The following is a 27,361-nucleotide window of genomic DNA, read 5'->3' on the forward strand; positions in this document are numbered from 1 at the left end:
CGTGGGGCACAGGCAGCGCCGCGAATCTCCGGCGCCGAGGCGCGCCGCGCCGCGGCGAGGCGATCTCACCCGCGGCCGTACGTGCGCCCCGTGCGCGGGCGCGCAGCCGCAGCGGCCGATGCAGACCCTCGGCGCGAGCTGCGCGCGCCATCCGCTCCTTCCACCACGCCTCCCTCTCCCCACCCCGCTGCCCGGTGCCCAGCATGTCGGCCCAGTCGCCGCTCATCTCGTGAGTCGGCACGCAAACGGCCCCGGACATGTGACTCACTGCCGGCCCTGCAGCGTGCCCGTCAAGCAGACGGACGAGGTGGATCTGGCCACGCCCGTCGCCGCCCTCATCCGCTCCAGCTACGGCGAGGACCCCAAGCAGCACGCCGAGGCCCTCAGCGCGCTCAACCGCGCGCGCCAGGACGCCGTGCGCGGCGCAGGCAGCGATGCCACAGGTGCGTGCGGGCAGCACGCGTCACTCTGCGCCGCCCCGCTCATGCCTGCTCTGCAGCGCGCGACCTGCTCTACAAGTGGTTTCACATGCTCGAGATGCTCGAGCTGCGCTTCCCAGAGCTGCGAGTGCCCTTTCCATGGTGCGTCGTGCCCTCGCCCAGCACCCCACGCCGCGCTGACCGCTCGCTGCAGGAAGGACGCCTTCACCTCCAAGCCCATCTCGCAGCACTCGCTCGCCTACGAGAAGGCCTCGATCATCTTCAACATCGCCGCGACACTCTCCTCGCTGGCCTCGCGCTCGTCGCGCCTCTCGTCTGCCAATGCCGACACATCGACGTCCGACGGGCTCAAGCTCTCGTTCCTCTCGCTGCGCCAGTCGGCCGGCATGCTCTCCTACATCAACGACAACTTCCTGCACGCGCCCTCGACGGACATGTCCAAAGACGTCGTGCGCTGGCTCATCGACCTCATGATCGCCCAGGCACACGAGGTGCTCTGGGAGAAGACGGTCGGCGAGGGCAAGGGCAACAGCCTCAGTGCCAAGCTGGCTGCCAGCGCGGCAGACCGCTATGCCAAGCTGGAGAAGGATGCAAAGGACTGGGTTGGCAAGGGCATCATGAACAAGAGCTGGGCATCGCTCGTGGCTGTGAGTACCCTGCGCTGGCCGATGATTGCAAGGCAAGGCTGCGCTCTGCAGCACGTCTGACCCCAGCTCTGCCGCTAGTGCAAGGCCAAGTACTTTGCATCCAGCGCACAGTACTACAGGGCGCTGGCAGACGCAGCGGCGAACAACCACGGCGCGTGCCTCGTGCGTCTGACGCTCTCGGAGACGCTGGCGAAGGAGGCGCAGAAGCTCGCGACCGTCTTTGGCAACGGCCTCGCATCGAGCGCCTGGGGTGCATCACTCGCTGCGACGCTCGACTCGCCGCCTGCATCGCCGGCCGGCGGCAGCGGCAGCACGTCGAACGGCCTGCCGAGCGATGCGGCGTCCATGATGACTGTCCTCACTGCCACGCATCTGGCGCTCGTGACGGGCCGCAAGAACGTGGCGGTCAAGGACAACGACCTCATCTACCACGACATTCTCCCGTCGGAGAGCCAGCTGCCGACCATCGAGCCCATCGTCGCTGCGACGCCCATCTCGATCCAGGAGATCTACGCCAGTCCCGACGTGCAGAAGCTGATCGGTGCGCCCTCGGCCGGCGCAGCCGGTGGCGGAGGCGCCAGTGGCCTGGCGAGCAACGACCTCTTCTCGCGTCTCGTGCCGCTTGGCGTGCACGAGGCGGCGAGCATGTACAGCGAGGAGAAGGCGAGTGTGGCGCGCGGCGAGGCGGAACGTGTCGACCTGGCCGACGGCGAGCTCGCCGCGGCGCTCGAGTACATGGGCATGCCTGGCGCGCTGGTGCGCTTCCGCAACGTCGGCTCCGGCGGCCTCTCGCAGTCGGCCATCGACTCGCTCACCGATCCGGGAAGAGAGGTGCGCGCATGGGCTGAGGAGGAGCAGCGCGGCGGCGGCAGTCGAGGCGCAGAGGGTCTCGGCGAAGGCGGCGTCGAAGGAGCGTTGCGTCGCATCGATGCAAGGCGAGAACAGGCGCGCAGAGATCTCGACGAGGCCATCGCTGCGCTCAACACGGACAACGCAGAGTGCGAGAAGCTCAGAGTCCGCTTCGGCGCCGCGTGGAAGCAGGAGCCGGCTGGTACAGTCACGCGTGCCTGGCGCGCCGACGCCAAGTCGCATCGCGAGGCGCTCGAGCAGGCCAGCGCAAACGACGAGCGACTGCGACACATCTGGGCGCAGGCACGGGAAGGCATCCAGATTCTCCTCGGCGGCCGAGACGGCCTCGAAGCGGCCTTTGCCCAGGCCGTCGCCTCAGCATCGGGCAGCGGCACACAGAACGGCGGTCTGCTCGACCTCTCCGAGGACGACGAGCACTCGTCCGACGCCGACCTTGCAGCGCTGCGGAACAACGTCTCGGCTATTGAAGGACATCTTGCCGCGCTGCACAAGATCAAGAAGGATCGTGCCGACACGCTCGCTGATCTGCGCGCCAAGATCCAGACGGACGATATTTCCCACCTGCTCATTCTCAACCGCCGAGCGCCGCCAGAGGCACAGCACCATCTCTTTGCGCAGGAGCTGGAGAAGTTCAAGTCGCACCAGACACGCCTCTCACGAGGCCAGGCGGAGCAAGAGCGCGTGCTCACTGAACTGGCGCGTGCCTGGAAGGAGATCGGCGAAGGCGCAGCTGGCGTTCGCATCAACGGCGAGTGGGATAAGCGCAATCGTGCTCGCAAGGCGCTCGTCGATCGGCTGCGCGACGCCAAGGAGGCGCACGCTCAAGCTCGCGCCGGCGTGGCCAAGGCCAGCAAGTTCTACGAGGAGCTCGAGGAGGTCGCGGCAGAGCTGCGGCGCAGCGTGCGCGGCTTCGTCGAGGATCGTACATCGGAGCGCGAGCGGCTACGCGCCGAGGCCGAGTGGGAGGAGAAGGGCAGAGACTCTGCGTCGCAGCAGCCGCCGCAGCGTCAAGATAGCTTCGAGTCGTCGTTCGCCAGCATGAGCATGGGAGGCGGCCGAGCTCCGCCGCCGCCGCCATCGCAGAGCGCATACGGCGCACCAGCTCCGCCTCGCTCGATGTACTCGACGCCGGCGGCGCCGCCGCCGCTGCCCACGTCTGCACTCTCGCCTCAAGCAAGCGGCAACAGCTGGGCGCCGCCGCCACCTGCAACGCAGCCGTCTTACTCGAGCGCTCCTGCGCCGCCAGCAGCATCGCCCTACGACTCTCTGAGCTCCTTCGAAGCCTTCTCGTCATCGAGCGCCTCGCGGCCACCCACGACTGCGCCGTCGAGCTACGCCAGTCCCGGCGGCTATTCGAGTCCTGCGCCTCCTCGAGGCTACGGCAGCGCAGCACCTCCACCGCCACCGCCGCAGCACGGAGGCTATATGAGTCCGCCTCCATCTCAGCAGCAGCTATCTCGCACTCCTTCGCTGCCTCCGCCGCCGCCACAGTGGAACGGCCACTCGCAGTCGTACAGCCAAGCTCCGCCGCCGCCTCCGCCATCGCAGTACGGGCAGTCGCAGTACGGGCAGGCGCCTCCTCCGCCGCCGCAGCAGCGTCAGGCGAGCGGCGGCTACCCGTCGTACGGCCCGGCTCCGCCGCCGCCGCAGAGCCCATACGGCGGCTACGGCGCTGCACCTCCGCCGCCGCCGCCGCCTCAGCAGCAGCAGCACGGCTACGGCCAGCAGTACGGTGCGCCGCCGCCGCCGCCGCCGCCAGGACAGCAGCAGCCGTACGGCGGCGGCTGGCCGCCGCGTCCGGCATACTAGCCCTCGTCGCAATGCAGCTTTGCGCGCTCGTCTTCGCGCTGGGATATGATTGGTGACGCTTGCGAAGAGCCGAATACAGGAGGTGAGAAGGTGACGCAGGAGAGGCGAGACTAGCTGAGTGCTACAGGCGAGGTCAGAAGGACAGGAAGGGAGTGGGAATGGAGCGAGCGGGAAGAGTGGAAGCGCGCAGCAGCGGCGGCAGCCAGCCGCTTCTCGAGCGCGCGCGCCGCGGTGCGCTACCAGCGCACCTCGAGGTACTCGTCCTCCTCGATGCCCGCGCCGCTGATTGTCTCGGTGCGAGCAAGAGTCTCGCCGTCGTAGAGAATGCGCGCGCGACGTTGCTTCTGCTCGCTCCACGTCTTCAGCGCGTGATCGAGAAGCGTGCCAATCGTCGTCGTCGGCTTGACGCGCACGGGCAGCTCCAACTTGCCCTCGCAGCCGCCGCGGAGCGTGATGCTGATGTGCTCGACGTTCTGCGACGATGCGGCGGCAGCGGCAACTTGCTGCGAAGACGATGCGGCGGCGGCGACGGCGGCGGCGGCGGCGGCAACTCGCTGCGAAGGTGCGACGCCGACGATCTCGAAGTCGTCCTCGTCTGCTCGAGGTGCACGCTCCTCGTCTGCTTGAGGCGCACGCGCACGCGCAGTAGAGGCGCTGCGGCGCCGCTGCGGCTGCGGCGGCGGCGGCGCCGGCAGAAACTCGACCTCGTCAGAGTCGGACGATGTGGCCGGCGCCAGCGCCGGCGCTCTGGCTGCCGGAGCGGCGGCCGCGGCGATCTTGGCGGGCCTTGCGCGACGCCTCGCCTGTCGGCGCTGCTCCTCTTCCTCCGCGCGACGCCGGATCTCGGCGGCCTGCGGGCCGCGGTAGAGAAGCGCCAGATCAGGCTCGAGCACGCGTGGAGCGGCTTCATCTGCGACGCCGTCCGAGTCATCGCCGAGAGCGCGACGAGAGGGCGTGATGCTGCGAAGACGCGCGGCACGCGGAGAAGAGGGCGCCGCGTCGACGCTCTTGATCGTGAGCTGGTCGCTGATGATGCGCCGAGCTTGCTCGAGCATCTCGCGGTCGCCCGCCGGCGGCGGAGTGAGAGAGCCGCTGACACGCGCACGCTGCGTTCGGCGACGATGACGAGCGGTCGCACGCACGGTCGTGTCGCCGTCGAGATCCTCCTCCTCCTCCTCTGACGGACTGAGAGCGCGAGGCGGCGCACCGTGCTTGGCCCAGCTCGGCAGCGTGTACGCCGTCTTCTTCTTCTTCTTTCGGCGCGGGGAGCTGTCTCCATCATCAGAGGCGCTCGAGGCCGTCTCCTCGCCGCGGTTGCTCGGCTGGCTTTCGTCGCTAGCGACGACAGGCACGACCTTCTTACGGCGCTTCGTGAAGAAGTCGTCCTGCGCCGCCTCGCGCTCCGCCGCCTCTGCCAGACGCTGCTTGCGCGCCGCCTCGCGAGCTGCGGCCTGCGACGTGGGACGGCGCGGCGCTGACGCCTTGACAGGCGAGCCGAGCGCCCGGAAAGTGGAGATGGTGCCGGAGTGCTCGGGCGACATGGACGTGCTGCCGCGCATGCCGCTCTGCGCGCTCGACTCTGGACTGGCGGACGGGCCGGCGGAAGAAGAGGCCGCCGGCGAGGAGATGAGGTTGATGGGCGACGGCACGCGTGCGCGCGCACGACTGCCCTCGGCTGCAGCGCCGTTCGGCTGCTGCCACGACGAGGCAAGCACGACGCTCTGGCTCGTGCTGGCCGACGAGCCGGTGGAGATGGGCTCGAACAGGCCGAGGTCGGGCGGCGGGCTGCCGGCGGCGCTGGCGGCGCTGTTGGCCGTCAGCACGCGGGCGCGCGGACGCGGGCGCGGCGGCATGGCCGACAGAGGAGGGGTGCGAGGGAGCTGCTCGGGGGAGCGCAGCGAGATGATGTGGTGACAGAGAGGAAGCGGCACGCCCGGCATGCACGGCCATCATCAGCAGCGGCGCTCGGCGGCGCCGCGGCGTGGGGTGCAGCTGTAGTCGGCGCCGGGAATCTGTAATCGACGCGTGCTTTCCGTCTTAATCGCGGCAGGGTGCGAATACAGCGGGCGAGATCCGCGGGTGAAAGTCGCGTGTGCCTCGGCCTGGCCCTGAATTTGAGGCTGCGCCAGCCTCTCGGCCCCAGCCTCCTGACCACGTCCTCCTTTCCTCTCGACCCCTGCTGCAGCACACAGCAGCGCTCGGCTTGTCGCTCTCCGGGCGCGTGCCCTCAGCCCAGCCCGCGTCCTCGTCACCAGCAGCGGCACCTCGCTGCGCCTCACCACCTTGGCGTGCCCAGCATGCCCGGCGTCCAGTGTCCGCAGTGCGGCAGCTCGAACACCGAGCACTACGACAATGCCGTCACCTGCGCCGACTGCGGCTGCGTGCTCGAGGAGTCGCAGATCGTCTCGGACATCACCTTTGGCGAGACGGGCAGCGGCGGCGCCGTCGTGCAGGGCAGCTACGTGGCCAACGACTCGCGTGAGTGGCAGCAGCACGTGTCTGGACAACAAGTTGTGCGAGAGCGTCTCGCTTGGCAGGGATGCACGGCACTTCGCGCAGCTCTTCTGACTGACGCTCCACCAACAGGCGGTGCGAGAACGCAAGGGCCTGGCGGCTTCCGCTCGGGCGGCACAGGAGAGTCCCGCGCCATGACCATTGCCAACGGTGAGAGTCGCGTGCACGCAGACATGTCGCGCTGAGGCTGACATGCCGGCACAGCACAACGAGGCATCCGTGCTCTGGCTACGGCCAAGTCTGTGCCCTCCATCGTCGCCGACATCGGCACGCGGCTGTTCCAGCTGGCCATCGGCGGCGGCACCATCAAGGACGACGGCGAGCAGCCGGCCAACTTTGTCCTCGGCCGCCGCAGCGAGTACTCGCAGGCGGCGTGCCTGTACCTGGCGTGCCGTATGCAGAAGACGAACCACATGCTCATCGACTTCGCCGACGCGCTGCAAGTGAGTACGCTCGAGGCTATGCAAGGCGTCGAGCGCTGACTGACGCTCCCTCCAGATCAACGTCTTCATCCTCGGCCGCTCGTATCTACGCCTGGTGCGCTGTCTCGGCTTCCAGAAGAAGGTGCCGGTGATGGATCCCTGCATCTACATCTCGCGCTTCGCCTCGATGCTCGACTTCGGAGACGCCACGAGCAAGGTGGCTGCCGATGCGACACGCCTGGTCAAGCGCTTCAAGAAGGACTGGCTGATCGAGGGCCGTCGGCCAGCCGGCATCTGTGGCGCGTGCTTGCTGCTCGCTGCCCGCATGAACCACTTCCGTCGCTCCATCACCGAGATCGTGCAGGTCGTCAAGATCGCCGACCAGACGCTGCGCACGCGTCTGCAGGAGTTCGCGCGCACGCCGACGGCCAACCTGAGCGTCGAGGACTTCAGCACCATCTGGCTCGAGGAGGAGACGGAGCCGCCGGCCTTCGTGCGCTCCAAGCTGCCGAAGAAGACGGCGCGTCTCAAGGGGCGCAAGCGTGCCAAGATGGAGTATGCGGATGACGATGATGACCTCGACGCCGTGAACGCAGAAGACGCTCTCGATGATCCGACCACCGACGAGGAAGACTCCGACGCGGAGGAGGACAGCGCCGCCGGATCGCCGAACGGCAAGGGCAAAGGAAAGGCCGTCGCGAAGGAGCAGAGCCCGCCGCCGAGGCTCGATCCTGCCATCGATGCGCTGGCAGACACGGCGACTGAGAACGAGATCATGCGCCATCTCGACGAGGACGTGGCGCGCGAGCTCGACGGCGAGCTGAATCGCGAGGAGGAGGCTCGGCAGGCACGTGCGCGTGCTGGTGATGTCGGACGCGCTTCGCCTGAGCCACCGGCGGACAACGAGGCGGGGCCGAGTCGCATCAAGCAGAGCGAGTCGCAGATGCAACAAGAACGTCACTCTGTTGCTCGCGACGGTGCTCCGACTCGGGACGAGGGCGCGCGCGTGTACAAGCGCGGCCCCAGTGTGCCTGCAGTCGACGAGTTGGCGGGCCTCGACGAGGCGGAGCTGGACAACTTCATCCTCACGCCGGAGGAGGCACGCATCAAGGAGCGCGTCTGGATGGAGTTCAACAAGGACTACCTCGAGCTCAGCCTGGAGCGCCAGCTCAAGATGGAGGCCGACATCAAGATGGGCATCCAGCCAAAGCGTGCTCCGAACGTGAGTGACCTCGACTCGGCTGCCGGCGCATGTGCTGACCTTGCATTCGTCGCTGCAGCGCAAGCGCAAGGCGCCGCGCGACTCGTCGACGGCCGCCGTCTCGGCTGCCGAGTCGACGAAGCAGATGATGAAGAAGAAGCAGTTCAGTCGCAAGATCAACTACGACGCGCTGGGCGACATCTTCAAGAACGAGGAGGAGATCAAGCAGGCGACGGGCAGCCGACGCAGTCGCAAGCGCGGCCATGCAGACGAGGCCAGCGACGGCGAGGACCTCGGCGGCGTGCGCGGCTACTTCCAGTCCGATGCCGACGAGAGCGAGATGGAAGTCGTGGAAGAGGCCGAGGGCCAGCTGCCGTCGAGCCACCCGTCGCGGCGACAGGAGAGCCGGGCGATGCGCAAGCACAAGGCCTCAAAGGCTCGCTCGCAGTCGCGCGGCAGCGCCACGGGCGACGCCATGAGCAGCGCCGGCGAGGAGGCCCTCTCGACGCGCACATCGCCCGGCCCCGAGGCAGACGCAGACGACCCGCTCGCTGAGATGCGCCGCATGCGTGGCGCTCAGGCGGAGGATGACGGCGACGACGGATACCAGGACGCTGGCTACTGATGAGCTCGACGATGAGCGCTCCCCTTCTCCTCTCCTCTTTCCCTCTCTCTTCTCGTGTCACCGTCTCACCGCCCTCGTCCTGTATCTCTACGCCACCCGCTAATCTCGAGCCGACGTCTCTCAGCTTGGCCGAAAGCTTCTCAATGACTGGGGTGTACAGATGCGGCGGCGGGCAAGAGACAGGAGCATGTGGCTTGGGACGTGCTGAGGAGAGAGAGGAAGGAGGAGAGCAGAGAGAGGCGTTGACGGAGGTGCTGAGTGGGCGCGTGGAGGAGGTGGGAGACGAGAGCACCGTGGAGACGAGTGACGTGCGACAGGCCCCTCGCAAGATGGAGGAGGGCCTGCGCAATAAATACGGCGTGACGGGAGACGGAGAGGGGAGGCGCGTGATGGTCGTAAGGTAGTAGCACCAGAGGTGGCGTGCTCTTTGACGTGAAGAAAGACGGCTCTAGATGTGCAGCTCGACGATGTTCGGGCCGCTCGCCTTCTTCTCCTCGTCGTCCTTCTTCGAGTTGCCTCGCTTGGCCTGGCTCGCCTGCTCGCGCGCCTCGGCGCGACGGATGCGTTCGGCGTTGGTGCGCAGCTTGCGCTTCGAGGCAGCTTCCAGACGCAGCTGCTTGGCGCTCGGCGGCGCGCCAGGCGGCGGCGGTACCGAGCCGGGCAACTGGCCATCCTTGCGAGGGCGACCCGGGCCACGACGAAGCGACGGCGCCGGCGGCGAGGGCGCTGCGGATGACACGGAGGCCTCGTCGGCACCGGGCGCCACGCTGAGACGCGACAGCGCATCGGAGGCCTTTGCGCCCGCGCTGCTGCCCGTGCCCGAGCTCGTCACGCTTGCGCCGCTGCTGCGAGGCTCGTGCTCCTCCGGCTTCACAGTCGGACTGCGACTGCGGCTGCGGCGCTTCACGTCGCGGCCGTCGCTCAGCGGCGCCTTGCTTGCCGCACGCTTCGGGCGTGGGCCCGGACTCGAGGAGAGCGGTGTGCCAGGTGCAGTGTGCAATTCGGCGAGACTCGACGCAGCGATGCTCTGCACCTTAAGGCCCATCGACTCTGCACTTGACTCCTCGCCGACGGCAGTCGTCGCTGTAGTTGAAGCATCGACGCTGGCTGCGTCGGCATTACTGCTGAATGCCGTCTCTGAAGAAGGACTGCCTCCTCGCACGCCGCGCCACTTGTTCACCACTTCGAGATGCGACGACGGCGACGATGGGAAAGCTCGCTCGCCCGTGTAGACCACCTCGGCGTCGCCTGCCGCCTGAACCTCTGCGTCGATAGCGTCGACGTCTAGACCTTCGCCGAACTGGCTAGCCTGCCAGGCCTGCAGCGCCAGTTCCCATCCGCCGTTCTGCCGGATGAGGAAGCGCGCCAACGGCAGAGAGAGCTCGTTGCCCGTGCTACTGATGAGCAATGCCTCTTCCTCGGTCGGCTCCGTCTCCTCCTCGACCGCGGCGCTCGATGCGCCTCCGCTCGATGCCACGCCTCGCTCGCGAATGCGAGGCAGCCCAGAGTGCGGGCCGTCGATGTTGCGGATCGAGCTGTAGTGCTCCCAGTTGTGATAGCTGCAGAGCAGCTGGCGTGAGCAGAAGATGCCCAGATCGGGAAGCGTAGAGCAAGGACTCACGCAATGTAGAGCGGGCCCCATGCCTCTGGCCTAGCGTTCTCCAAGCCCTCGGCTGCAGCAGGCTGCAGCGAGCTGCTCGCGCCGGCGGCTGTCGAAGTAGAGGCGCTTGCACTGCCCGTCGTTGAGATGCGCGGAGCCAGATCAGCAGCTCCCCTGCTCGCCTTGCGTTCTCGCATAGCCCGTCGTTGTTCCCTGGCCGAAGGGCCTGGCGCCTCTTGTTCGGGCCGCAGCGTCATCTGCAGCTGCTTGCGCTCTAGCTCGCGCCGTTCTCTTTCAGCTCGCGTGCTCGGCGCCTCGGTGTCGTCGACGGGCGAGACGATGTACACCAGTCCCGGCTGCATGATCTTGATCTCCTTCTGGTAGAGCTGCGCAAAGGCAGAGAGCTCGAGATGGCCGCCGTACGTGCCTGCTCGGCGTGTGAGCGGTGACTTCTGCGGGCGCACACTGGGCGAGTCCCAACTCACCGTTCTGGCGCATCGACCGCACATACTCGTCAAACGGCTTCTCGACATCTACAAAGCCCGCAAACTTCTCGGGCTTGTCTGAGAGGTAGTTGCACACGCCGTCGCGCAGCATGGCGTGGAAGCCCGGGTGGCCATAGAACTGATCGGACAGAGCACTGCAAGCGACGTGACGCGTGTGAGCCTGGAGGGGGGGAAAGCTCTCTGTGCCTCGCGCCGAGCAGCCAGCACGCACCGGAAGAGACAGTTGCCGTCGCCCATGGTGTTGGCGGCGTAGAGGTTCATGGCGCGCAGCTGGGCGTTGAGCTCTTTCTCCACTTGCGCTGGGTCTTCGAGGCCGTTGGTGAGCTGCGGGGTGGAGCAGGGTCAGCGCTGCAGCGGACCGCACCTCGACCGCGGCTGCCGGCCTCACCTTTGCCTTGCTGGAGCGCGTCACACGATCGCCTGCAGGAGTGAGACAGCGTCAGTATGCTGCTCGTCCGTTGTCTTGCCCCGCTCGCGGCTGCCGTGCGAGCGCAGCGTGATGGCCAGCGCGCGCGATGGAGTGCGGACGGGGGGCGCAGAGGCCGGGACTCGGGCGCGGCGCGCGCAGGGCCCGCTGCGCGCTCATCGTCGCGCCGCCTGTGCTGCGATCCTCCATCGCGCAAGTCGCTGCGCCGAGCATGGCTGTGCGCTGCGCTCTCCACACGTGCGAGTGTGGTGCAGCAGCCAGCAGAGCTCTCCCTACTGTGGGCCAGGCCGGCACTGCTGCGGTGCACGCGCACGCGCGCCGGGCCTTGCGCCGCGCGCGGCCTGTCGCGTGCGCGCGCATTTGGCAGCAACGTGGAGGGCAAATTCGCCGTCTCTGCGCCGCGCCGCCCCCTCCGCCGCCCGCTCGCCTCGTCGCAACAGCGGCACAGGCCGATGCAGCTGCCCCGGACGCCAGCCTCAGCCTCCTCGGCCCCAGCTCTGCCTCTCGCTCGTGCGGTGCGCGCCAGTCGCGTGACGCGCGCGCGCGCGCGCGCCCTCGACTCACCGTTGCCGCCGCGTCCAGCGCGCGGCTGTCTGCGATTGAGCGTGCTGCCGCCTGCGGCGCTGCTGCTGCTGCTGCCGCCCGCCGAGGCCGCGGCAGCAGCAGCAGCAGCGCCGTGCCGCTTCTTGGGCGGCATGGAAGGGCTAGCAGAGCAGCTTGCGAGGGGATGAAGGCAAGCCGCACTGCGTCCCCGAGAGAGCGATGAGGACGAGCAAGGTGAGGCGCGAAGGACACAGGGATGGAGGAGGAGGAGACGAGGCGCAGCTGCGTCCGGGCGAAGCGCAGCCGCCTCCCCTCGGCGCGGGCGCACCGCAGCAGCCATGCATCAGCTGCAGCCGCAGGCCGGCCGCCAGCGCAGCAGCACGCAGAGGCAGGCAGTCAGCGAGAGCGCGAGTTCTCATGCACGCCCGCAGCAGCGCGCCGCACCCGCAGGCCGCAGGCCGTCTGCTGCATCTGCCCACCGCTCACGCTCTGCGGCAGCCGGGGCCGCCTCCTCTGCGCCGCGCTCCCCACGGGCCGCCGCTCTGCCAATCAGTCTCTCAAGCGCCGCGCGCGCGGCCGCAGATCAGCCGCAGCCGCCAGCAAGGTGCCGCCGGTCCGAGCCGCTCAGGGGCTGCTCAACACAGCTCTCACCCACCTCATCATCCATGGCGGACCGAGCGACGTCTTCTCTGCTGTCTGGCACGCCTACCCCAGCGCCGCGTGCCGTTTCTTCGTCTGCACAGGAGTCCTGCATCTGCTGCGGCTGCGATGCAGCATCCAGACTCCGGCGGTTTGCTTGCTCGCACGCAGCGGCAGCGTGGCTGCGCTGGCAGCGCCTCTGCTTGCTGCTTCTGCACGCTGCGGCTTCTGCACGCTGCGGCGGCACCGGCATGAGCTGCAGAGGAGCATCGTTCCTCGTGCCGTGGGTCAGAGCAGACTGCTCCGATGCCCGCTCACTCGTTTTGTTCCCACGAACTCCAGCTCTGCTGGCGTCTCTTCTCGCCGACGAAGAGTGGCTGCCATTTGTCTGCGAGCAGAAGGTGCATCGCATTGTCTCGTTGCACACCGGCCGCGCCAGCTGCTGCCCGCTGCCGCTGCCGCCAGCGTCTTGGACCGCCGATCAGCAGGCAGCTCGGCCTCATCGCGCTCGCGCCGCGGGTGCAGCAAGGCGCCGTAGCGCGGCAGGGTCCGCCGCCGTACTTGCAGATCTTTTAGACGCTGCGCACGCGTGGCGCTGAGGGCGGGCACCGCCGATGCCTCTCGGAGTCAGCGTGCTCGGACGGCTCAGGCAGCTCATTGACATGCATGAACGCAGGCTGTGTGCTCTGGCGTAGCCAGTCAACCTCTCCGTTCGCTTCTCACGACCTGAAGCAGCAGCGTGGGAGGATAGAGGACGGAGGGGTCTTGGCTGCGCCGCGCGGAGGCGCCATGTCGTGCAGCGGTGCAGGCATGAGGCAAGTGGAGGTCGGCGTCGGCCTCGGTGTGCGCTGCCGCCGCGGCTGCGCCGAACGTGCCGCTCCCTCGGCTGCAGATCTCGCATCTCGCCTCGGCACCGTGGCTCCGGACTCGGCTTCAGCGCCAGGGTGCGGTCCTGCTGCCGCCTCGCCGCATCGGACGCAGGCACCCTTGCAACGTCGTCCTGCAGCTGCGTGCCTGAGCTGGAGCTGCTCGGCTGACCTGGTGCAGCAGCACCAGGAAGCGGCGCCTGAGGCGCGCATGTCAGCGCCGCATCGGCCACGCTCGCCTCTTCTCTTGCAACGACGACCGCCGACACGCACCGCCAGCATCAGCATCGCCTGGCACTTCAGACCAGACATGGGTCTGCCGCCGTACTCGGGGCCCTTCACCGTCGGCGTGCTCGACCTCGAGATTCCTGTGCGGCAGCCGCGCAGTGCGTGTCGTTTCGCGGCTCACTCTGCAGACGCTGCTTCTGCTCACCTCCGCTTCTCTGCACAGGCTTCGGCGCAGACACGGTGCCGAACGAACGGATCAACAAGCCAAAGAGCAGCCGGCCCAAGAAGCGCAGCAATGGCAGCGACAAGGCGGCACAGACGACGTGCAAAGACAGTCAGTGGGATCCCCTGACGGGCGGCGCAAAGACGTGCACGCTGCATCTCAGCACTGTGCTCTTCACGCTCTACTATCCTTCTGCCGTCGAGGGCGAGGCCGCAGACAGCTACGATCGGGCAGCTTGGCTTGGCCGGTGCGTGCGCCGCTGTGCCGACGAGTGGGCTCTGCACCCCGTGGGCGCTGACGTTGCTCCTCTAGGCCGAAGCGGAGGGGACTCAGTGCTCTCTTTCGCTACGTAGGCAACTACGGCCCAATGGCTGTGCCCGCCTCTCCCGCCATCTTTCTCCTCGCCGCAGCCAAGATGCGCGCCATCTGTGCACCGCCGCTGGCGGACCCCGACGATCCGCGCACGCGCGCCCCGCCGCCGTTTGCAAGAGATGCGACCGGGCTCTTCGGCGACCTTCCTCCTCGCTTCCCCGTGCTCTTGTTCAGTCACGGACTGGCGGGCAATCGACTTGCGTACTCCCAGTTCTGCGGCGAACTTGCGAGCCATGGCATCGTCGTTGCTGCACTGTCAGTCCCGCGCATCAACAAGAGCCTAGAGAAGCGCATCGCGATGCTGACACGTCACTCCGCAGCGACCATCGCGACGGGAGTGGACTCGCAAGTGCAGTGCGCGTACCGATGAGGGAGCCGAAAGCAGACTCGAGCGAGGAGAGCAGAGGCGAAGCAGGCTCTTCTCGCACGGCAGAGCAAGCTGCGTCTCAACGAAGCAAAGGCGAGGCGAGCATGGGTCCTCAGGAGGCATGTGCACAGCCGCAAGCCTTCGAGCAGAAGCATCACGGCGCACAAGCGCAGCAACTGCATGAGAACAGCGGGCGGCCACAGTTGACCAAAGGCGACGTGCCCTACCTGACCTTCGAGCGTCTCGGCATGCGTTCCTTCGCGCCCGATCCGAGGCCGGAGGAAGTGGCGATGCGCCAAGCCCAACTTGCGATGCGCGGCGCAGAGATCGATGAGTGCCTGCATGTCCTGCGACGCATCGCAGGCGGAGAAGGAGAGCAAGTGGCGAGGGAAAGCACCAGGGGCTTGGCGAACAAGCTCAGCAGTGGAGCGGCGAAGAGGGAGAGGAGGAGAAGGAGAGGCGACGCGCCGCGAGGACCCGAGGCAAGTCTGGAGGGCGCGCCGGAGCGGCTGGCAGAGTGGAGAGACAAGCTGTGAGTGCAAAGGAGAAGCTGACGCATTGCTCGTTCGTGGCACACTCGTTGACCCCCCGCGTCTGCTCAGCGACGTGGACAAGCCGGCACTGGTGGGCCACTCCTTTGGCGGCGCCACGGTGCTGGAGAAGGCTCGGCAGAGCAGTCAGGAAGCAGAACAGCCCTGGTTGCTCATCATGGCGCTAGACCCCTGGGTGGAGCCACTCGTCGAAGATGATCGACCACCAAACGTCACTCCAACGTGTGAGTTCAGCAGTTCTTGCGCCCGGCGTTTCGCGTGAGCGTGCTTCTGATGCCGCTCCTGGCGCTCCCGCAGATGTGTTGAACACCGAGGCATTCTCGGTGTGGCAGGAGAGCTTTACGAAGTTGAAACGGGTGCTGCATCAAGCGAGAGAGGCGAACGGAGAGCACAGAGGTTGGCTGATGTGAGTGCCCTCGACGGCGGATCTTTGCTGCATGTGCTCAAAGCGCGCCGCAGGACCGTGTGCGCCACGAACCATCTCGATGTGTCCGACTATCCGTTCCTCTTGCCCCATGTCTTTCGCTCCACAGTCGGACCAGAAGCAGCGGTGCGCCTCTTCAGCCGAGCCTGCCTGGTTCAGACTGGCCTGAGTCGACAACGCTTCCGCGAGCGTGCCGGTGCGCCGGGCGCCAAGTTTGAGGAGGGCGAGGGCGACCCGCTCATGGGAGGTGGAGTGAAGCGTGCGAGAGAGGTGGGCACGCAGGCCATGGCCAGTCTCACGGACGTGGGCAGTCGACCGGCCGAGGCAGATGCCAAGGGCGCCAGCGAAGACTGGGAGCGTTCTCGTGTCCGCGCGCAGAGGCAGGAAGCTTCGTCCAGTAGCGACGCCCCGAGCAGCGACGCCTGCACGCCGCAAGCTCGTCCAGCGCACGACGACAGCAGCAGCACTCCGCGCTTGGGCAGCGCAGCAGCTCCAGACACCTCGACGCCGCAGTCGCACACGTCGACGACGGGCAGTGGCAAGGCCAAGAAGCATCATGAGCTACTCGAGCGTCTGATGCACGGGCACGGCGACGAGGAACAGAAGCGCAAGGTGCGAGGCGTGATCGCGAAGCGCAGCAACTCGGGTAACAACTTGCTCGGAGGTGAGTTTGAAGGCCAGAGAGGAGGGGGAGAAGGGGGGGGCGCGCCGCTTCTGTCACCCCCCCCCCCGGCGCGCGGATGGCTAGCTGATGCCCGTGGCGTTGCGTCGCCAGTGCCTCGCACGAGTGCAGACCTCGTCGACTGGAGCTCCGACGCTTCGCAGGTGCAAGATGCGGATCGCGACGCCGACGAAGTGCACCGCACCCTCGAGGACATCTCGAGGCGCCTGGCGTACAAGCGTCCCAAGATCCACTCGCTCCTCGCGCTCCTCTTCCGCTTGAAGGGCGTCAGACCTGGCCTGGATACTGTGAGTGAAGACTGAAGGATGAGAGCAGGGGCGGATGATGCTGACGCTAACCCGCGACGCACAGCCTGGAAGCGTGCTGGTCCACTCGCTCTCCTGAGCCATGCAGTCGCCTGCGAGAGAGCCTCATGTATTGCGGGGCGTGAGGCGAATGTCGAACCGATGCTCTACTGTTACATGAATGCGTGCGTCAAACTGGCTCCTTCCTGCTTCATCCTTGTGCGCGCCCTTCTCCGCTGCCAGACAAAAGCTCAGTGTTCTCCCGGTCCATGGCTGGTCGATCGAAAGGGATTGAGCGGACGCATGCGCCATCGACTTCGCGTGCTTGCATCGCCATCTGCGCCTTCTCCCTGCGCGGCAGCAGCGGCGGCAGACGACGGCTGCTCCTCGTCGTCTTCGCCGCCTTCTGGACGCGCCGGAAGCGCAGGCAAGGAGCGTGTGGGCCGCACGCGCACGAAGATGAGGATGGAGAAGGACGTCGCGAAGATGCCTGTGTCTGGTGCGTCAGGCGAGGAGGGCAACACGCGACAAGAGCCGAAGAAGCCGGGAAAGGTCAACTCACAAGCGCCGAGGATGAAGATGGCCTGAGGCAAAGTCTCGGTCGTGTATTCGAAGAGAGGCAGGAAGATGGAGGGTCCTAAGATGGCCGATGCCAGTGCGTTGAGCACGGCCCAGGCTGCAAAGAGCTTGCCTGCGTCGTTCTCGTGCTGGCGGGTCGAGGCGAGCCCGAGGGAAGGGGGGGGAGGTAGCGTCAGCACACGATGCTTTGCGGGTCGGGGGAAAGGGGGGGGGGGGGGGGGGGGGGGGGGGGGGGGGGGGGGGGGGGGGGGGGCAGAGGACGGACGGCAGGGAAGGAGGAGGAAGAAACTCACGTCGAGCAGGGCAAGAGCCAGTGAGCTCATCGCACTCGGCGCCGCTCCGCCAAGCGAGACCAAAAAGCTGAAGAGGACGAACGGCACGGGTCCCTGTCCGTGCGTGGCGGCGAGGGCCGTGTAGCAGAGCGCGTCGACGGCGATGCTGCCGAGCGCGAGGCGCCGGTCGAAGTGCGAGTCATGCAGCAGGCGAATGTGCTTTGCGCGGATGCGCCACAGCTCGCGCGAGTCGGCGCGGCCGCCGTGCAGCTCCTCGGGCGCCGCCGAGGAGGAGAGATAGGAAGTGTCGCGTTCTGCGAATGCGACGCGCTCGTCGTTGGTGGAAGAAGACGAAGAAGACTTCTTGGCGTTGCGAGGATTGCCTGCATCGTCAAGCACCACTTCATCACCCTCGTCCTGCGGCAGCGAGATCGTCTTCTTCGGCCGATGCATGAGCTTGATGAACAGCGGCACCACGGCCGTCAGGCAGAGCACTCGTGCGACGCTGCCAAACGTAATGAGCAGGCCGAGCTGCGGCGGGCCCCAGTTGAACATGAACTGCGCATACGAGACTTTGGGCGTCAGCACGCCAATCATCGTCGCCTCGATGAAGTAGGCGAGCGACAGCAGCGTCAGGTTCCAGTCGAGCTTGGACGCCGAGCGCGCCGTCGAGACGTGCGAGACGGAAATGTGCGAGGCGGCGGCTTCGTTTTGCGGCGCAGCAGACGTGTCGGAATCTTCGACGCAGCGACGCTTGGGCAGCAGCATGACGAGGGGTTGAAAGGGCATGGCGAGCAGCACGAAGAGGCGGTTGCGACGCCACTTTGCGCCGCTGACGCCCGGCAACGGATTGCCGTCGCGATCTTCGCCTTTTGCTGCCGCCTCGGCGTCGTGCTTGGCCTCCAGCATGCGTTCCTTCGAGAGCGACTCGGGCAGAATGAAGGCGACGAAGAGGAAGTAGGTGCCGTGCGAGGCGAGGGCGACGTAGAAGGGCATGGCGAGCGAGCCGGTGTGCTTGGCGATGAAGCCGCCGAGCACGGAGCCCGAGCCATAGCCGAGGAAGAGGACGCCGGAGATGATGCTGAGAATCTTGCTCTTGGAGCCCGGCGGGCTGACGTCTGCCACGTATGCCTGGTTGGCGGCGGCCAGCGTGGCAAAGCCGCCGAAGATGCCCTGGATGAGGGCGCCGATTATGAGAAAGTTTGTGCCGCCGGGCACGCGCTCGATGGGCACGTGGGTGAGGAGAATGTAGCAGGCGTCGGCGACGAGAAAGCCAAAGATGCTCATGCGCAGCACGGGCACGCGGCCGATGCGGTCCGAGAGGGCACCCCAGAAGCCCGTGCCCGCCACGGCCACGAGGCCCATGGCCAGCTCGATGCGCAGAAAGAGCGCCGCCATGGCGCTCTGCACGGCGGGAATGGTGCGGCAGTGCTCGTGCATCGGCACGCCGACGGTGGTGCTACTGGAGGCGAAGTATTGGAGCGAAGAGGGCGCCGGTGCAGAGGAGGAGAGCAGTGACGCCGGTGCAGAGGAGGAGAGCAGTGACGCCGGTGCAGAGGAGGAGAGCAGTGACGCCGGTGCAGAGGAGGACAATAGTGGCGCCTGTTGTTGCTGCTGCAGCGTATACCTCGGCGTCTGCCACCTCTCCTCTGCGCGCCCCTCTGCCACGCTCATCTCTGCCACCGCGCTGCCGCTGCTGCCCTGCCCGCCCTGGCGCACATCCAGGCCCATCTCGTGGCACAGCAGCTGCGTGATGAGCTCCTGGCGCGGCGCCATGACGATGCCGCCGGCTGCGGCGAGGAGGAAGATGGCGGGCGGCAGCCAGAGGCCCGAGGGGCGCCGGTAGAAGGGCAGCGTGGCGATGTGCGAGAGATAGGCATCGTTGGAGGGCCGCTTGGCGGGCGTGGAGACGCCAGGCGAGCGCGAGGGCGAGGCGGAGGAATGGCGCAGAAGAGGCGTGCGCTCCGAGGAGCCGGTGCCTCGAGGCGGCGACGAGGAGCGCGGCATGCTGGAATGGACGTGCCTTGACAGAGGAGAGTGTGGAGAGCAAGCAAGGCGCGAGCAGCGCTGGATGGGCGCAGGCGCAGCGCAGTCGGGAGTACGACCCTGGCAGCGCGCGCGCGGCCGCCGCGGCTCGCGCACCGGCTCGCCGGACTTTAGCTGCGCGGCATCTCCGGCTGACCAATGTCACCGCCCCTGTCTGTCACTTGGCCTGTTGCCCGCGAGCGGCGCGCTCGCCTTCGACATTCGCAAAGGGGTGAGAGGCACTGGAACTGCTCGACAGCGCAAGCAGCGTCAAAGACTGTTGTGCTCAGTGCACGCTTGGACCAGGGCTTCTCATCATGTGCGCCTGCAGCTGCGAGCATGGCAGCGCACACTCGCACGTCCACGCCTCGCGCCGTACAAAGACGCCAGAGGCAGAAGCGCGTCACGCGCGCGCGCCGGCGTGCCTCGCCCTCGCGAAGCGGCGTCTGCCGGCCTGTGCTCCACGCCGCAAATCTCTGCTGTGGCGACTACTGCTGCCTCTCAGCCTTGTGCTGCAGCCCACGACTGTTCGGTGACCGCAGCAGATCTTCTTGACCCGGACACAGGCGACTCGTCGCTGCGGGGAAGAGGAGCGAGTGGGGTGTCTCGCGCGAGAAAGGCGGCGCAGCGATGTGGAGGCGGCCGCCTGGGCGCGCCTCGAGCTCACTTCGCTTGCCCTTGACGCGCACGCTTGCTGGCCTTGCCTCCTCTCCTCCATCTGCCTTCAACTGTCATCGCCTCTTCCCTACCTCTCTGCTCTCTACAACCACCAGCCTTCACGCATCGCCCAAGTCTCACTCGCGTCCCAGTACACCCGCCATGTCCTCCCGTCCTCGTCGCGCCGCCGCCTCGCTCTCTCGTCGCGCCATCCTCGCCGACGCCAGCGACGACGACGAGGGCGCGAGCGGCTCAGACGCCTCAGGCAGTCGTAGTGGCGGCGGCAAGCAGAAGCGGCGCTTCGCCGACTCCGACGAGTCCGACAGCGCAGATGAATGGCGCCCCGCCGCTGCTACTGCTGCGCCGGACGGGGTGAAGGGCAAGCGCGCACGGCCAACGAGGCAGGCGCAGCCATCGGCGTCGGCGTCGGCGTCGGCGTCGGCGTCGACGTCGGCGTCGGCGTCGGCGTCGGCCAGCGGCTCTGCGTCGCCGGGAGCGTCAGAGTCGGACGTCGCAGATGCACGTGCGACTGGCGCGTCGGCAGCGGCGAGCAAGAGCGGCGCCGCGGCTGGCAAACGCAAGCGTGCCTCGGCGCACCCTGCGGCAACCTCTCGCTCTCAGCGCGCAAAGGGCAACAGCGCCAGCGGCTCCATCTCGCGCCCTGCCACGACGCGCAAGCGCGGCGCTCGCGGCGTGGCCGAGGGAGAAGAATCGGATGCCGAACTGCTGGCTGCTGCGGGCGCCTTTGAGGCGGAGATGGAAGCTGCGGAGCTCGAGGCGGCGCGAGAAGAGGCGAAGCTGGCATGGCAGAGTGTCAAGGCGAGAAAGAATGGCGGCGCAACAACAAGCGCACAGGGCAGTGGAGCGACGAGTGCGGCAACTCCCTCTTGCAGCGCGTCGGTGCGAGTGGAGAATCGCAACGGGGTCTCCTCCTCGAGCACTTCTACTTCGACGACGGCGCCACGCCAAGGCGATCTCAACGTCTGGCTGGGCAAGTCTGCGGTTGCGATGCCTTCTACATGTGCCGCGGCGCAGATCTACGACCGCGACTCGCTCTTCATTGGGCATGTCTATCCGCTTCTCTCTTCCTCCTCTGCCTCGCGCTTCGCGCTGCTCGAGCATCTCTCTCGCGCCGTGCATCCGCGCCTCGCCACCGACGCCTTTCCGCCGGCCTTTCGCCATCTGCCGCCCGGCAGACGCGGCGCCAGCCACGACATGCTGGCATGGCGCGTGCTGGAGCTCAAGCAGGGAAGAGACGGCCTCGGCGGGCCCGGAGACTTTGGCGTCGTCGAGGGAGAGGAAGATGATGGAGAGAAAGGCGGAGGACGCGCAGTGGCCAAGATGCTCAAAGGCTTGGGAGCTTGTGATGTCCTCGTCGTTGTTTCAAGGTGAGTTTTTTTGCCCCGGCGGGGGGGGGGGGGGGGGGGAAGAGAGAGAGAAGCTGATGCAATGCGCGATCAGATGGTATGGTGGCACAATGCTCGGCCCCATTCGCTTCCAACACATCGAGACGTGTGCGCGCGAGGCAATCTTGAAGTATATGCATGACGAAGTAAGTCTTCGCCGCTCCCCCCCCCCCCTCTCTCCAGCAGCCATCAGCTCACGCCCTCTTCGTTTTGAAACGCAGGCGCTGGTGCCGCTGCGAACTCGTCTGCAGTCGCTCGACTTGCGCGTCGGGGAGCTGCGCGCCAGTCTGGCGGCGCTGGCACCAGCGGCGTCGACGTCGCAGAGTGGCGCCTCTGCTTCCCAAGCCGCCGTCGCCGCCGCATCGTATGCCGACCTCACGCCCTCGAAAGCGCAGCGCCTCATCTCGGCGCGCGAGAAGCAGGTGGACATGCTGCAGACGCGCCTCGCGCAGCTCGGCGGCGAGGGCGCAGACGGCGACGTGGGAGCGAAGGATGCCGCGCCGCAAGAGGGGTGCAGGAGGGAGGAGAAGGAGAAGGATGGAGAAGTGCGCGTGGATTTGGAGCAGCTGGATGCGGCACAGAGAGCATTGAGAGTGCTGCCGCCCTGAGCCTGTTGCGCAAGGAAGAAGGGGGGGAGGGCAATGTACTTGTATTGCGCGCGCAAGTTGTAGTGAGGTGTGCTAGTCGGCCACGCGCGATTGTATTGCGAGCGCGCCTGGAGTGGGCCGCGCTCTCGACTGCTCAGTGTGCATGTTCGGCCTGCCCTCCACCCTCGGCCCGTCCTTGCTCTGCCACCACCACCCTCCCGCTTGCGCTCAGCTGGCGCCATCATGGGCGACGCGCCCGGCGCCGCGCTGCTCATTCCCAAGCCTCCCTCGCCCGCTCTCCTCTCCGCCTGGCTCACGCGCCACTACTCGCTTCTCGACGCCGAGGCCGTCGCGGCCTCATCCGCCTCGGCATTGCTCTCTACATCCGCCTCTGCCTCCCTGCTAGCCTCGCATGGGCTCGCTCTCCTCTCCCTCTCGCCTGCTTCCGCACTGCGCAGCGGACCAGGCGGCACTCGCCTGCTCGACCTCTCCCGACCCGCGCATTTCCACGCCGACGAGCGTCTCCCTGCCCACCAACTCCGCCCCGGCGACACGGTGCGCTGCGCTCTGCCCGACGCCAGCTCGACAGCCAAGCGCAAGGGCGGCGCCAAGGCAAAGGGAAAGGAGGAGCAGGGCAAGAAGAGACAATGGGAGTGCCAGGCCGTCGTGTATCGCACCTCCGAGAAGTGCCTCACGCTGAGTCTCAAGGGAGAGGAAGAGGAGCAATGGCCGCCCAGTGTGCATGTCTTCAAAGTGGCAGATGAGAGTGTGGTGAAGCGGTGAGTCTCTCTCGGCTCCTATGTACCCCTTGCCACCCACCAGGCCGCGCACCTCTGTTGTGAGAGGGGGGGGGGGGGCGCTCTAGCGTCGCGTTCGCGGCCGCGTGCAAGTCCAGCAAGCCAAGCTATTTCTTCGCTCTTCGCTCTTCGCAGGCTGATTTCTTGTGTCTCTCTGTGTGTCTCTCTCTCCCTGCATTCTAGCATGCAGCAGTCGCTTCTGCGTCTGTCGAAACAACTCGACGTGCCCGTTGCACTTCCCGACGCCAAGTCCTCCTCCTCCAAGCCATCCACCGTCGTCGTCGGCGCCGCCGCTGCCGCCGAATCCTCAGCCTCGGAGGCAGAAGCAGAAGCCTCCTCTTCTCTTCCCCCCAGCTCAGCGCCCTCGACTTGCACACTCTCCTCCTCGCGTCCCGCCGTCATCTCGCCGCTGCTGGGTCTCTCTTTGCCCACTTGGCGTGCTTCATCATCATCATCATCGGAAGACGACGCAAGTGCGCTGTCGCTCTTCGACGTCTCCCTCAACGCCTCGCAGCGCTCTGCCCTCGACTTTGCCCTGCGTGCCAATCACTTCGCCTTGATCCACGGCCCGCCGGGCACGGGCAAGACGGCGACACTCACCGAGCTCATCTTGCAGTTTGCCCTCGCGCCGGGAAAGGGCAAGGCGCAGAGAAAGAGGGTACTCGTGTGTGCGGCCAGCAATCTGGCGGTGGATAATGTGCTGGCGAGATTGCTGCAGACGAGGGAATTGAGAGAGGAAAAAGTAGCAGTCACTAGAGTTGGTCGTGAGTGTTGTTGCAAGGGAGCGACGCTGGCAAGGGGGGCAGGGGGGGAAGGGGGCGAGACTGAACCTCGCTTTTCCCGTCCTATTTCTAGATCCAGCGCGAGTCCTCGCCTCGCTCAACGACGCCACGCTCGAGCATCAGTGCTCTTACAGCGACGCCGGCGCTCTCCTTCGCGACGTCCACGCCGAGCTCGACGCGCTGCTCCTCTCGCTTTCGCCTGCCTCGTCTGCCTCGTCGGCGGGCAACAAGTCGACGTCGCGGCGCGGCGACTCTTCCTCGAAGCCTCTGCGGGGCAGCGCACGCAAGGAGGCGTGGAGTCGCGTAAGGGAACTGCGTGCGGAAGCGCGCAGGCGCGAGAGAAACGTGGCGACGAGCGTGCTGGAGCAGGCGAGCATTGTGGCGGCGACATGTCATGGTGCTGCGGCGCGCGTGCTGCAGCGACAACACTTTGATGTCGTCGTGGTGGATGAGGCTTGCCAGGCGTTGGAGGCGCAGATTTGGTGCGCACTGCAGAGGTTGAAGCCGCATGGCACGCTCGTCCTCGCGGGAGATCATCGGCAATTGCCGCCGACTGTGCTGGGCAGGAAGAAGGGCGACGGCATCAAGAAGGAGAAGAATGCAAAGCGAGGCAAGAAGAAGGAGCAGAAGAGGAGCGAGCAAAGAGAGAAGGAGAAGGGCGAGGAAGAGCGAGGGGAGAAGGAGAGGGTGGAGGAGGTGCAGGCGGCAAGTGACACTTCTGAATCCGACGACGACGACGACGACGATGACGCCGCCGAAGAGGACGTCAAGGCACCCTCCTCCGGTGCGACTGTATCAAAACACGACGACGACGACGACGACGACGACGACGACTCAGCGAGAGAGTCCTCGTCCTCGGCCTCGGCCGACGCCGACGCCGACGAGGCGCAGCTCTCCTTGCGACGCTCTGCTGCTGCTGCTGCGCACCTCTCCCCCTCCTCCTCCTCCTCCTCCTCCTCCTCCTCCTCCTCCTCCTCCTCCTCCTCCTCCGACGACGACGACGACGACGACGACGACGACGACGACGACGCCTCCTCCTCCGCCTCGCCCTCGCGCGCATCGCTTCAGCGAGCCACCTCTCTGCGCCTGCCGCACTCGCTCGAAACGACCATGTTTTCGCGCTTGCTGGGCATGTACGGCGCTGGATGCAAGGCCCTGTTGAATGAACAGGTATGTAGAACAGATCCTTTCCCCCCTTCCCCCCCCCCCCCCCCTTTGCCCCCTAGTTTTCCTTCTCTCCTTCGTACCTTGGCCTCTCTCTCTCTCTTGCGCGCGCGCCCTCCCGCGCTCCCCTTAGGCCCCCCAAGGGCTCCTCGCTGCCGCTCATGCGGCTGCCTCGCTCTCGCTCGCTCGTCACTGACGACTCGCCTTTCTCGTCCGCCTCCTTTTCCCCGCTCTTGCAACTGCCCTGCCCCCTCGGTCTTCGTTCCTCGGGGGTCTTGGCGGGCGTGCAAAAAACAACAAACAGTACCGCTTCAACACCTCCATCATGGCCTTTCCCAATCTGGCGCTGTACGACGGCCAGCTCGTCGCGCACGCCTCGGTCGCCTCTCGCTCGCTGCTGGATCTGCCCGGCTACGCGCCTCTCGCCGGAGATGCACAAGACGCAGACGAGGCACTCGAGGAACCTTGGGCGGCCAAAGTCGTGTTTTACGATACGTCTGGCGGTGAGTTGTGTGTGTGTGTGTGTGTGTGTGTGTGTGTGTGGGTGTGTGTGGGTGTGTGTGTGTGTGTTGCTCTCTCCTCGCACCACACGTATATACTCTCTATTGTCCCCGCCCCGCTGCTCCCGGGCCCGAGAGCTTGAAGCTGACATGCGCGACGCAAACCAACAGCGGACATGTATGAGACGTCTGGGTCCATCTCCACCTCCTCCAAGCAGCCGGCCTCGCTCTCGTCCTCCTCGAAATGCAACGCCCACGAAGCCGAGCTGGTGCGGCGCCACGTGGCGCTGCTCCTTGCCCACGGCCTTCCGCCCACGCACATCTCCGTGCTGGCGCCGTATGCGAGCCAGGTGGCGCTGCTTGCGAGCACGCTGCGAGGCGAATGGCCAGAGCTGGCGCTGGATGTGGGCACGGTGGATGCGCAGCAGGGACGGGAGAATGAGTGCGTTGTTGCCCTCCGTTACGTGCCCTTTGCTCTCTCCCCGCTCGCTGACGTCCCTCCACACACTCTCGAACTACAATGCGCAGCGTGGTGATCCTCTCTCTCACACGCTCAAACGCCACGTCGCGCGTCGGCTTCCTGGCGGAGAAGCGGCGCCTCAACGTGGCCATGACGCGCGCGCGCCGCCAGCTCGTCGTCGTGGGCGACGGCGCCACGCTCGGCGGGTGCGGCGATGCGTATCTGAGGCGCTGGAGCGAATGGCTGGAGATGGAGGCCGTGTGTGAGGCGGTGGTGCTGCAATGAGATGCCGATGCGCATCAGGAAAGAGAGGGAGGGGGGGGCAGCAGCAGCGGCAGCAGCAGCAGCAGCAGCAGCAGCTCGGGAGTCGGACCAGCGAGGCGCACGCCGCGCGGCGGCGGCGTGAGCTCAGCAAGAGCTTGCGGCCCTCTAGACTCCACAACGCACCTTGTGCCCCCTTGTCTCTCTCCACCACACTGCCCTCTTTTGCTTCTGCCCCCCACGCACACACACACCGCACGAGATGCTGCCTCTCGCCTCGTCGTCTGCGTGCGTCGCAGCCGCAGCGGCCGCGCGCGCCGGCGGCCGCCGCGCCGTGCGAGGCCGAGGCGCGCCTCCCGCCGCGGCGCGGTGCCAGCCTCTGGCGTTGGTGGGGGGGCGCCGCAGCGTGGCTTCGACGGCGTCTGGCCGCGCTTCTGCCTCCGATGCCTCCTCCTCCTCCTCCTCCGACGGCGACGATGCTTCCGCCGCCTACGCCTCAGCCGCAGCTTCGACTGCGGCGCCACAGCACCAGCACCAGCATACGGACATTGCCATCCTTGGCGGCGGCGTCGTCGGGCTGGCACTTGCCGCTGCCCTCTGTATGTGTTGTTGTTCTTTGCTCTTCCCCCCCCCCCTCTCTCTCCTCTTCTCCTCTCAGTTTTCTTGCGTGCTGACCCTCTCTCTCTCTCTCTCCTTCTCTCCTGGCGAAACACACCAGCGCAACCGCGCGCCCTCCTGCCACGCACGCACATCACCCTCATCGATGCCGCGCCCCTCGAGCGCATCCGAGAGTGGCAGCCGAAATGCGCGGACGAGGACAAGAGGGACGGTGTGGTGTGGGAGAATAGAGTGATTAGTTTGAACGAGGAGAATAGAAGGTGGTTGCAGGGTGAGTTGCAGTGCGCGTGGAGAAGAAGGGGGGGGGCGAGGAGAGGAGTAGGAGGAGTTGGCAAGGGAAGAGGGACGGGAGCGTGAAGCGGGTCTGTTGTCGGTGGGAGAGGCAAAGCTGAACTCTCCCTCTCTCTCTCTTCCTCTTCCTGCCTCACTCTCTCTCTTCCTCTTCCTGCCTCACTCTCTCTCTCTTCCTCTTTCTTCCTCAATCTCACTCTCTCTCCCTCTCCCCCCGCTGCATCGCAGATCTCGGCATAATGGCGCACTACCCCTCCTCGCGTCTCCACTCTCTCACGTCCATGCACGTCAGTGACGGCCTCAGTTCCTCCTCTCTCTCCTTCGACGCCTCCTCCTCCTCGCGCATCTCCACGATGGTCGAAGTACGTACGCTGCAACGCGCGCTTCTCCGCTCTCTTTCCTCCTCCTCCCTCTCGCTGCGCACCGCCACCGTCTCCTCTATCTCGCCCTCCAGCCTCGACATTGAAGATGCCTGGCCCATCCTCTCCCTCTCCGACGGCTCGACGCTCCGCACGCGCCTCTTGATCGGCGCAGATGGCGCCGCGTCGCCCGTGCGGCGCTATGCGCGCATCGAGGCGCAGCAGAGAGTGTATGGCAGCCATGGCGTCGTGGCGACTTTGAGAGTGGAGCAGGGAGCGGCGGCAACGGCAAGACAGAGATTCTTGCCGACGGGCCCCATTGCTTGGTTGCCGGTGAGTTTTTGCTTTGCCAAGTCCCCCCCC

At 66.7% G+C, this 27,361-nt stretch overlaps 8 protein-coding genes across 8 annotated transcripts; 5 read left to right on the forward strand and 3 right to left on the reverse strand.

The window, feature by feature from the left end:
• The first annotated feature begins 163 nt into the window (after positions 1 to 163).
• On the forward strand, positions 164 to 3,785 carry FA09DRAFT_332848 (BRO1-domain-containing protein). The gene is made up of 5 exons (XM_025743621.1): positions 164 to 229; positions 283 to 443; positions 500 to 581; positions 634 to 1,087; positions 1,166 to 3,785. The coding sequence occupies exons 1-5, from the start codon at positions 204 to 206 to the stop codon at positions 3,764 to 3,766; spliced, it is 3,324 nt and encodes a 1,107-aa protein (XP_025594826.1). The 5' UTR covers positions 164 to 203; the 3' UTR covers positions 3,767 to 3,785.
• A 217-nt stretch (positions 3,786 to 4,002) lies between these two features.
• On the reverse strand, positions 4,003 to 5,619 carry FA09DRAFT_341910 (hypothetical protein; the record flags this gene model as incomplete). The annotated part of the gene is made up of 1 exon (XM_025744507.1): positions 4,003 to 5,619. The coding sequence occupies one exon, from the start codon at positions 5,617 to 5,619 to the stop codon at positions 4,003 to 4,005; it is 1,617 nt and encodes a 538-aa protein (XP_025594827.1).
• A 288-nt stretch (positions 5,620 to 5,907) lies between these two features.
• FA09DRAFT_332849 (BRF1-domain-containing protein) lies at positions 5,908 to 8,675 on the forward strand. The gene is made up of 5 exons (XM_025743622.1): positions 5,908 to 6,244; positions 6,353 to 6,430; positions 6,485 to 6,723; positions 6,779 to 7,924; positions 7,983 to 8,675. The coding sequence occupies exons 1-5, from the start codon at positions 6,064 to 6,066 to the stop codon at positions 8,526 to 8,528; spliced, it is 2,190 nt and encodes a 729-aa protein (XP_025594828.1). The 5' UTR covers positions 5,908 to 6,063; the 3' UTR covers positions 8,529 to 8,675.
• FA09DRAFT_332850 (cysteine proteinase) lies at positions 8,652 to 11,859 on the reverse strand. Its single transcript, XM_025743623.1, has 6 exons — positions 11,626 to 11,859; positions 11,023 to 11,054; positions 10,846 to 10,958; positions 10,614 to 10,768; positions 10,150 to 10,555; positions 8,652 to 10,087 (listed from the first exon to the last, which is right to left on the reverse strand). The coding sequence occupies exons 1-6, from the start codon at positions 11,756 to 11,758 to the stop codon at positions 8,977 to 8,979; spliced, it is 1,950 nt and encodes a 649-aa protein (XP_025594829.1). The 5' UTR covers positions 11,759 to 11,859; the 3' UTR covers positions 8,652 to 8,976.
• A 1,909-nt stretch (positions 11,860 to 13,768) lies between these two features.
• On the forward strand, positions 13,769 to 16,431 carry FA09DRAFT_332851 (hypothetical protein). Its single transcript, XM_025743624.1, has 8 exons — positions 13,769 to 13,807; positions 13,873 to 14,187; positions 14,253 to 14,831; positions 14,902 to 15,074; positions 15,148 to 15,256; positions 15,310 to 15,938; positions 16,050 to 16,243; positions 16,308 to 16,431. The coding sequence occupies exons 2-8, from the start codon at positions 13,928 to 13,930 to the stop codon at positions 16,338 to 16,340; spliced, it is 1,977 nt and encodes a 658-aa protein (XP_025594830.1). The 5' UTR covers positions 13,769 to 13,807; positions 13,873 to 13,927; the 3' UTR covers positions 16,341 to 16,431.
• On the reverse strand, positions 16,342 to 19,168 carry FA09DRAFT_332852 (hypothetical protein). Its single transcript, XM_025743625.1, has 3 exons — positions 17,113 to 19,168; positions 16,803 to 16,947; positions 16,342 to 16,730 (listed from the first exon to the last, which is right to left on the reverse strand). The coding sequence occupies exons 1-3, from the start codon at positions 19,096 to 19,098 to the stop codon at positions 16,492 to 16,494; spliced, it is 2,370 nt and encodes a 789-aa protein (XP_025594831.1). The 5' UTR covers positions 19,099 to 19,168; the 3' UTR covers positions 16,342 to 16,491.
• A 676-nt stretch (positions 19,169 to 19,844) lies between these two features.
• On the forward strand, positions 19,845 to 21,787 carry FA09DRAFT_363597 (hypothetical protein; the record flags this gene model as incomplete). Its single annotated transcript, XM_025745605.1, has 3 exons — positions 19,845 to 21,161; positions 21,235 to 21,325; positions 21,401 to 21,787. The coding sequence occupies exons 1-3, from the start codon at positions 19,936 to 19,938 to the stop codon at positions 21,785 to 21,787; spliced, it is 1,704 nt and encodes a 567-aa protein (XP_025594832.1). The 5' UTR covers positions 19,845 to 19,935.
• A 170-nt stretch (positions 21,788 to 21,957) lies between these two features.
• FA09DRAFT_323811 (P-loop containing nucleoside triphosphate hydrolase protein) lies at positions 21,958 to 25,842 on the forward strand. Its single transcript, XM_025741101.1, has 7 exons — positions 21,958 to 22,545; positions 22,747 to 23,327; positions 23,419 to 24,032; positions 24,414 to 24,515; positions 24,814 to 25,012; positions 25,181 to 25,451; positions 25,538 to 25,842. The coding sequence occupies exons 1-7, from the start codon at positions 22,010 to 22,012 to the stop codon at positions 25,752 to 25,754; spliced, it is 2,520 nt and encodes an 839-aa protein (XP_025594833.1). The 5' UTR covers positions 21,958 to 22,009; the 3' UTR covers positions 25,755 to 25,842.
• Positions 25,843 to 27,361: the final 1,519 nt, after the last annotated feature.

Source organism: Tilletiopsis washingtonensis (assembly GCF_003144115.1).
Source record: "Tilletiopsis washingtonensis strain MCA 4186 unplaced genomic scaffold FA09scaffold_29, whole genome shotgun sequence".
NCBI lineage: Eukaryota > Fungi > Basidiomycota > Exobasidiomycetes > Entylomatales > Tilletiopsis > Tilletiopsis washingtonensis.

Bases quoted from the DNA above. Each gene is read 5' to 3' on its own strand.
- FA09DRAFT_332850 (XM_025743623.1), bottom strand. From the start codon at position 11,758: ATGCCGCCCAAGAAGCGGCACGGCGCTGCTGCTGCTGCTGCCGCGGCC. The intron at 11,055-11,625 runs GTGAGTCGAGGG...TCACTCCTGCAG, and splicing joins CGCTGGACGCGGCGGCAACG to GCGATCGTGTGACGCGCTCC. The intron at 10,769-10,845 runs GTGCGTGCTGGC...CGTCGCTTGCAG, and splicing joins GACGGCAACTGTCTCTTCCG to TGCTCTGTCCGATCAGTTCT.
- FA09DRAFT_332851 (XM_025743624.1), top strand. From the start codon at position 13,928: ATGGCTGTGCCCGCCTCTCCCGCCATCTTTCTCCTCGCCGCAGCCAAG. The intron at 14,832-14,901 runs GTGAGTGCAAAG...GCGTCTGCTCAG, and splicing joins GCAGAGTGGAGAGACAAGCT to CGACGTGGACAAGCCGGCAC. The intron at 15,075-15,147 runs GTGAGTTCAGCA...GCGCTCCCGCAG, and splicing joins ACCAAACGTCACTCCAACGT to ATGTGTTGAACACCGAGGCA.
- FA09DRAFT_332852 (XM_025743625.1), bottom strand. From the start codon at position 19,098: ATGCCGCGCTCCTCGTCGCCGCCTCGAGGCACCGGCTCCTCGGAGCGC. The intron at 16,948-17,112 runs GTGAGTTTCTTC...TCGACCCGCCAG, and splicing joins TGGCTCTTGCCCTGCTCGAC to CACGAGAACGACGCAGGCAA. The intron at 16,731-16,802 runs GTGAGTTGACCT...CACCAGACACAG, and splicing joins CATCTTCATCCTCGGCGCTT to GCATCTTCGCGACGTCCTTC.
- FA09DRAFT_332849 (XM_025743622.1), top strand. From the start codon at position 6,064: ATGCCCGGCGTCCAGTGTCCGCAGTGCGGCAGCTCGAACACCGAGCAC. The intron at 6,245-6,352 runs GTGAGTGGCAGC...CTCCACCAACAG, and splicing joins CTACGTGGCCAACGACTCGC to GCGGTGCGAGAACGCAAGGG. The intron at 6,724-6,778 runs GTGAGTACGCTC...CGCTCCCTCCAG, and splicing joins ACTTCGCCGACGCGCTGCAA to ATCAACGTCTTCATCCTCGG.
- FA09DRAFT_323811 (XM_025741101.1), top strand. From the start codon at position 22,010: ATGGGCGACGCGCCCGGCGCCGCGCTGCTCATTCCCAAGCCTCCCTCG. The intron at 22,546-22,746 runs GTGAGTCTCTCT...CCTGCATTCTAG, and splicing joins GATGAGAGTGTGGTGAAGCG to CATGCAGCAGTCGCTTCTGC. The intron at 25,452-25,537 runs GTGCGTTGTTGC...TACAATGCGCAG, and splicing joins CAGCAGGGACGGGAGAATGA to CGTGGTGATCCTCTCTCTCA.
- FA09DRAFT_332848 (XM_025743621.1), top strand. From the start codon at position 204: ATGTCGGCCCAGTCGCCGCTCATCTC. The intron at 230-282 runs GTGAGTCGGCAC...CCGGCCCTGCAG, and splicing joins GCCCAGTCGCCGCTCATCTC to CGTGCCCGTCAAGCAGACGG. The intron at 1,088-1,165 runs GTGAGTACCCTG...CTCTGCCGCTAG, and splicing joins GCTGGGCATCGCTCGTGGCT to TGCAAGGCCAAGTACTTTGC.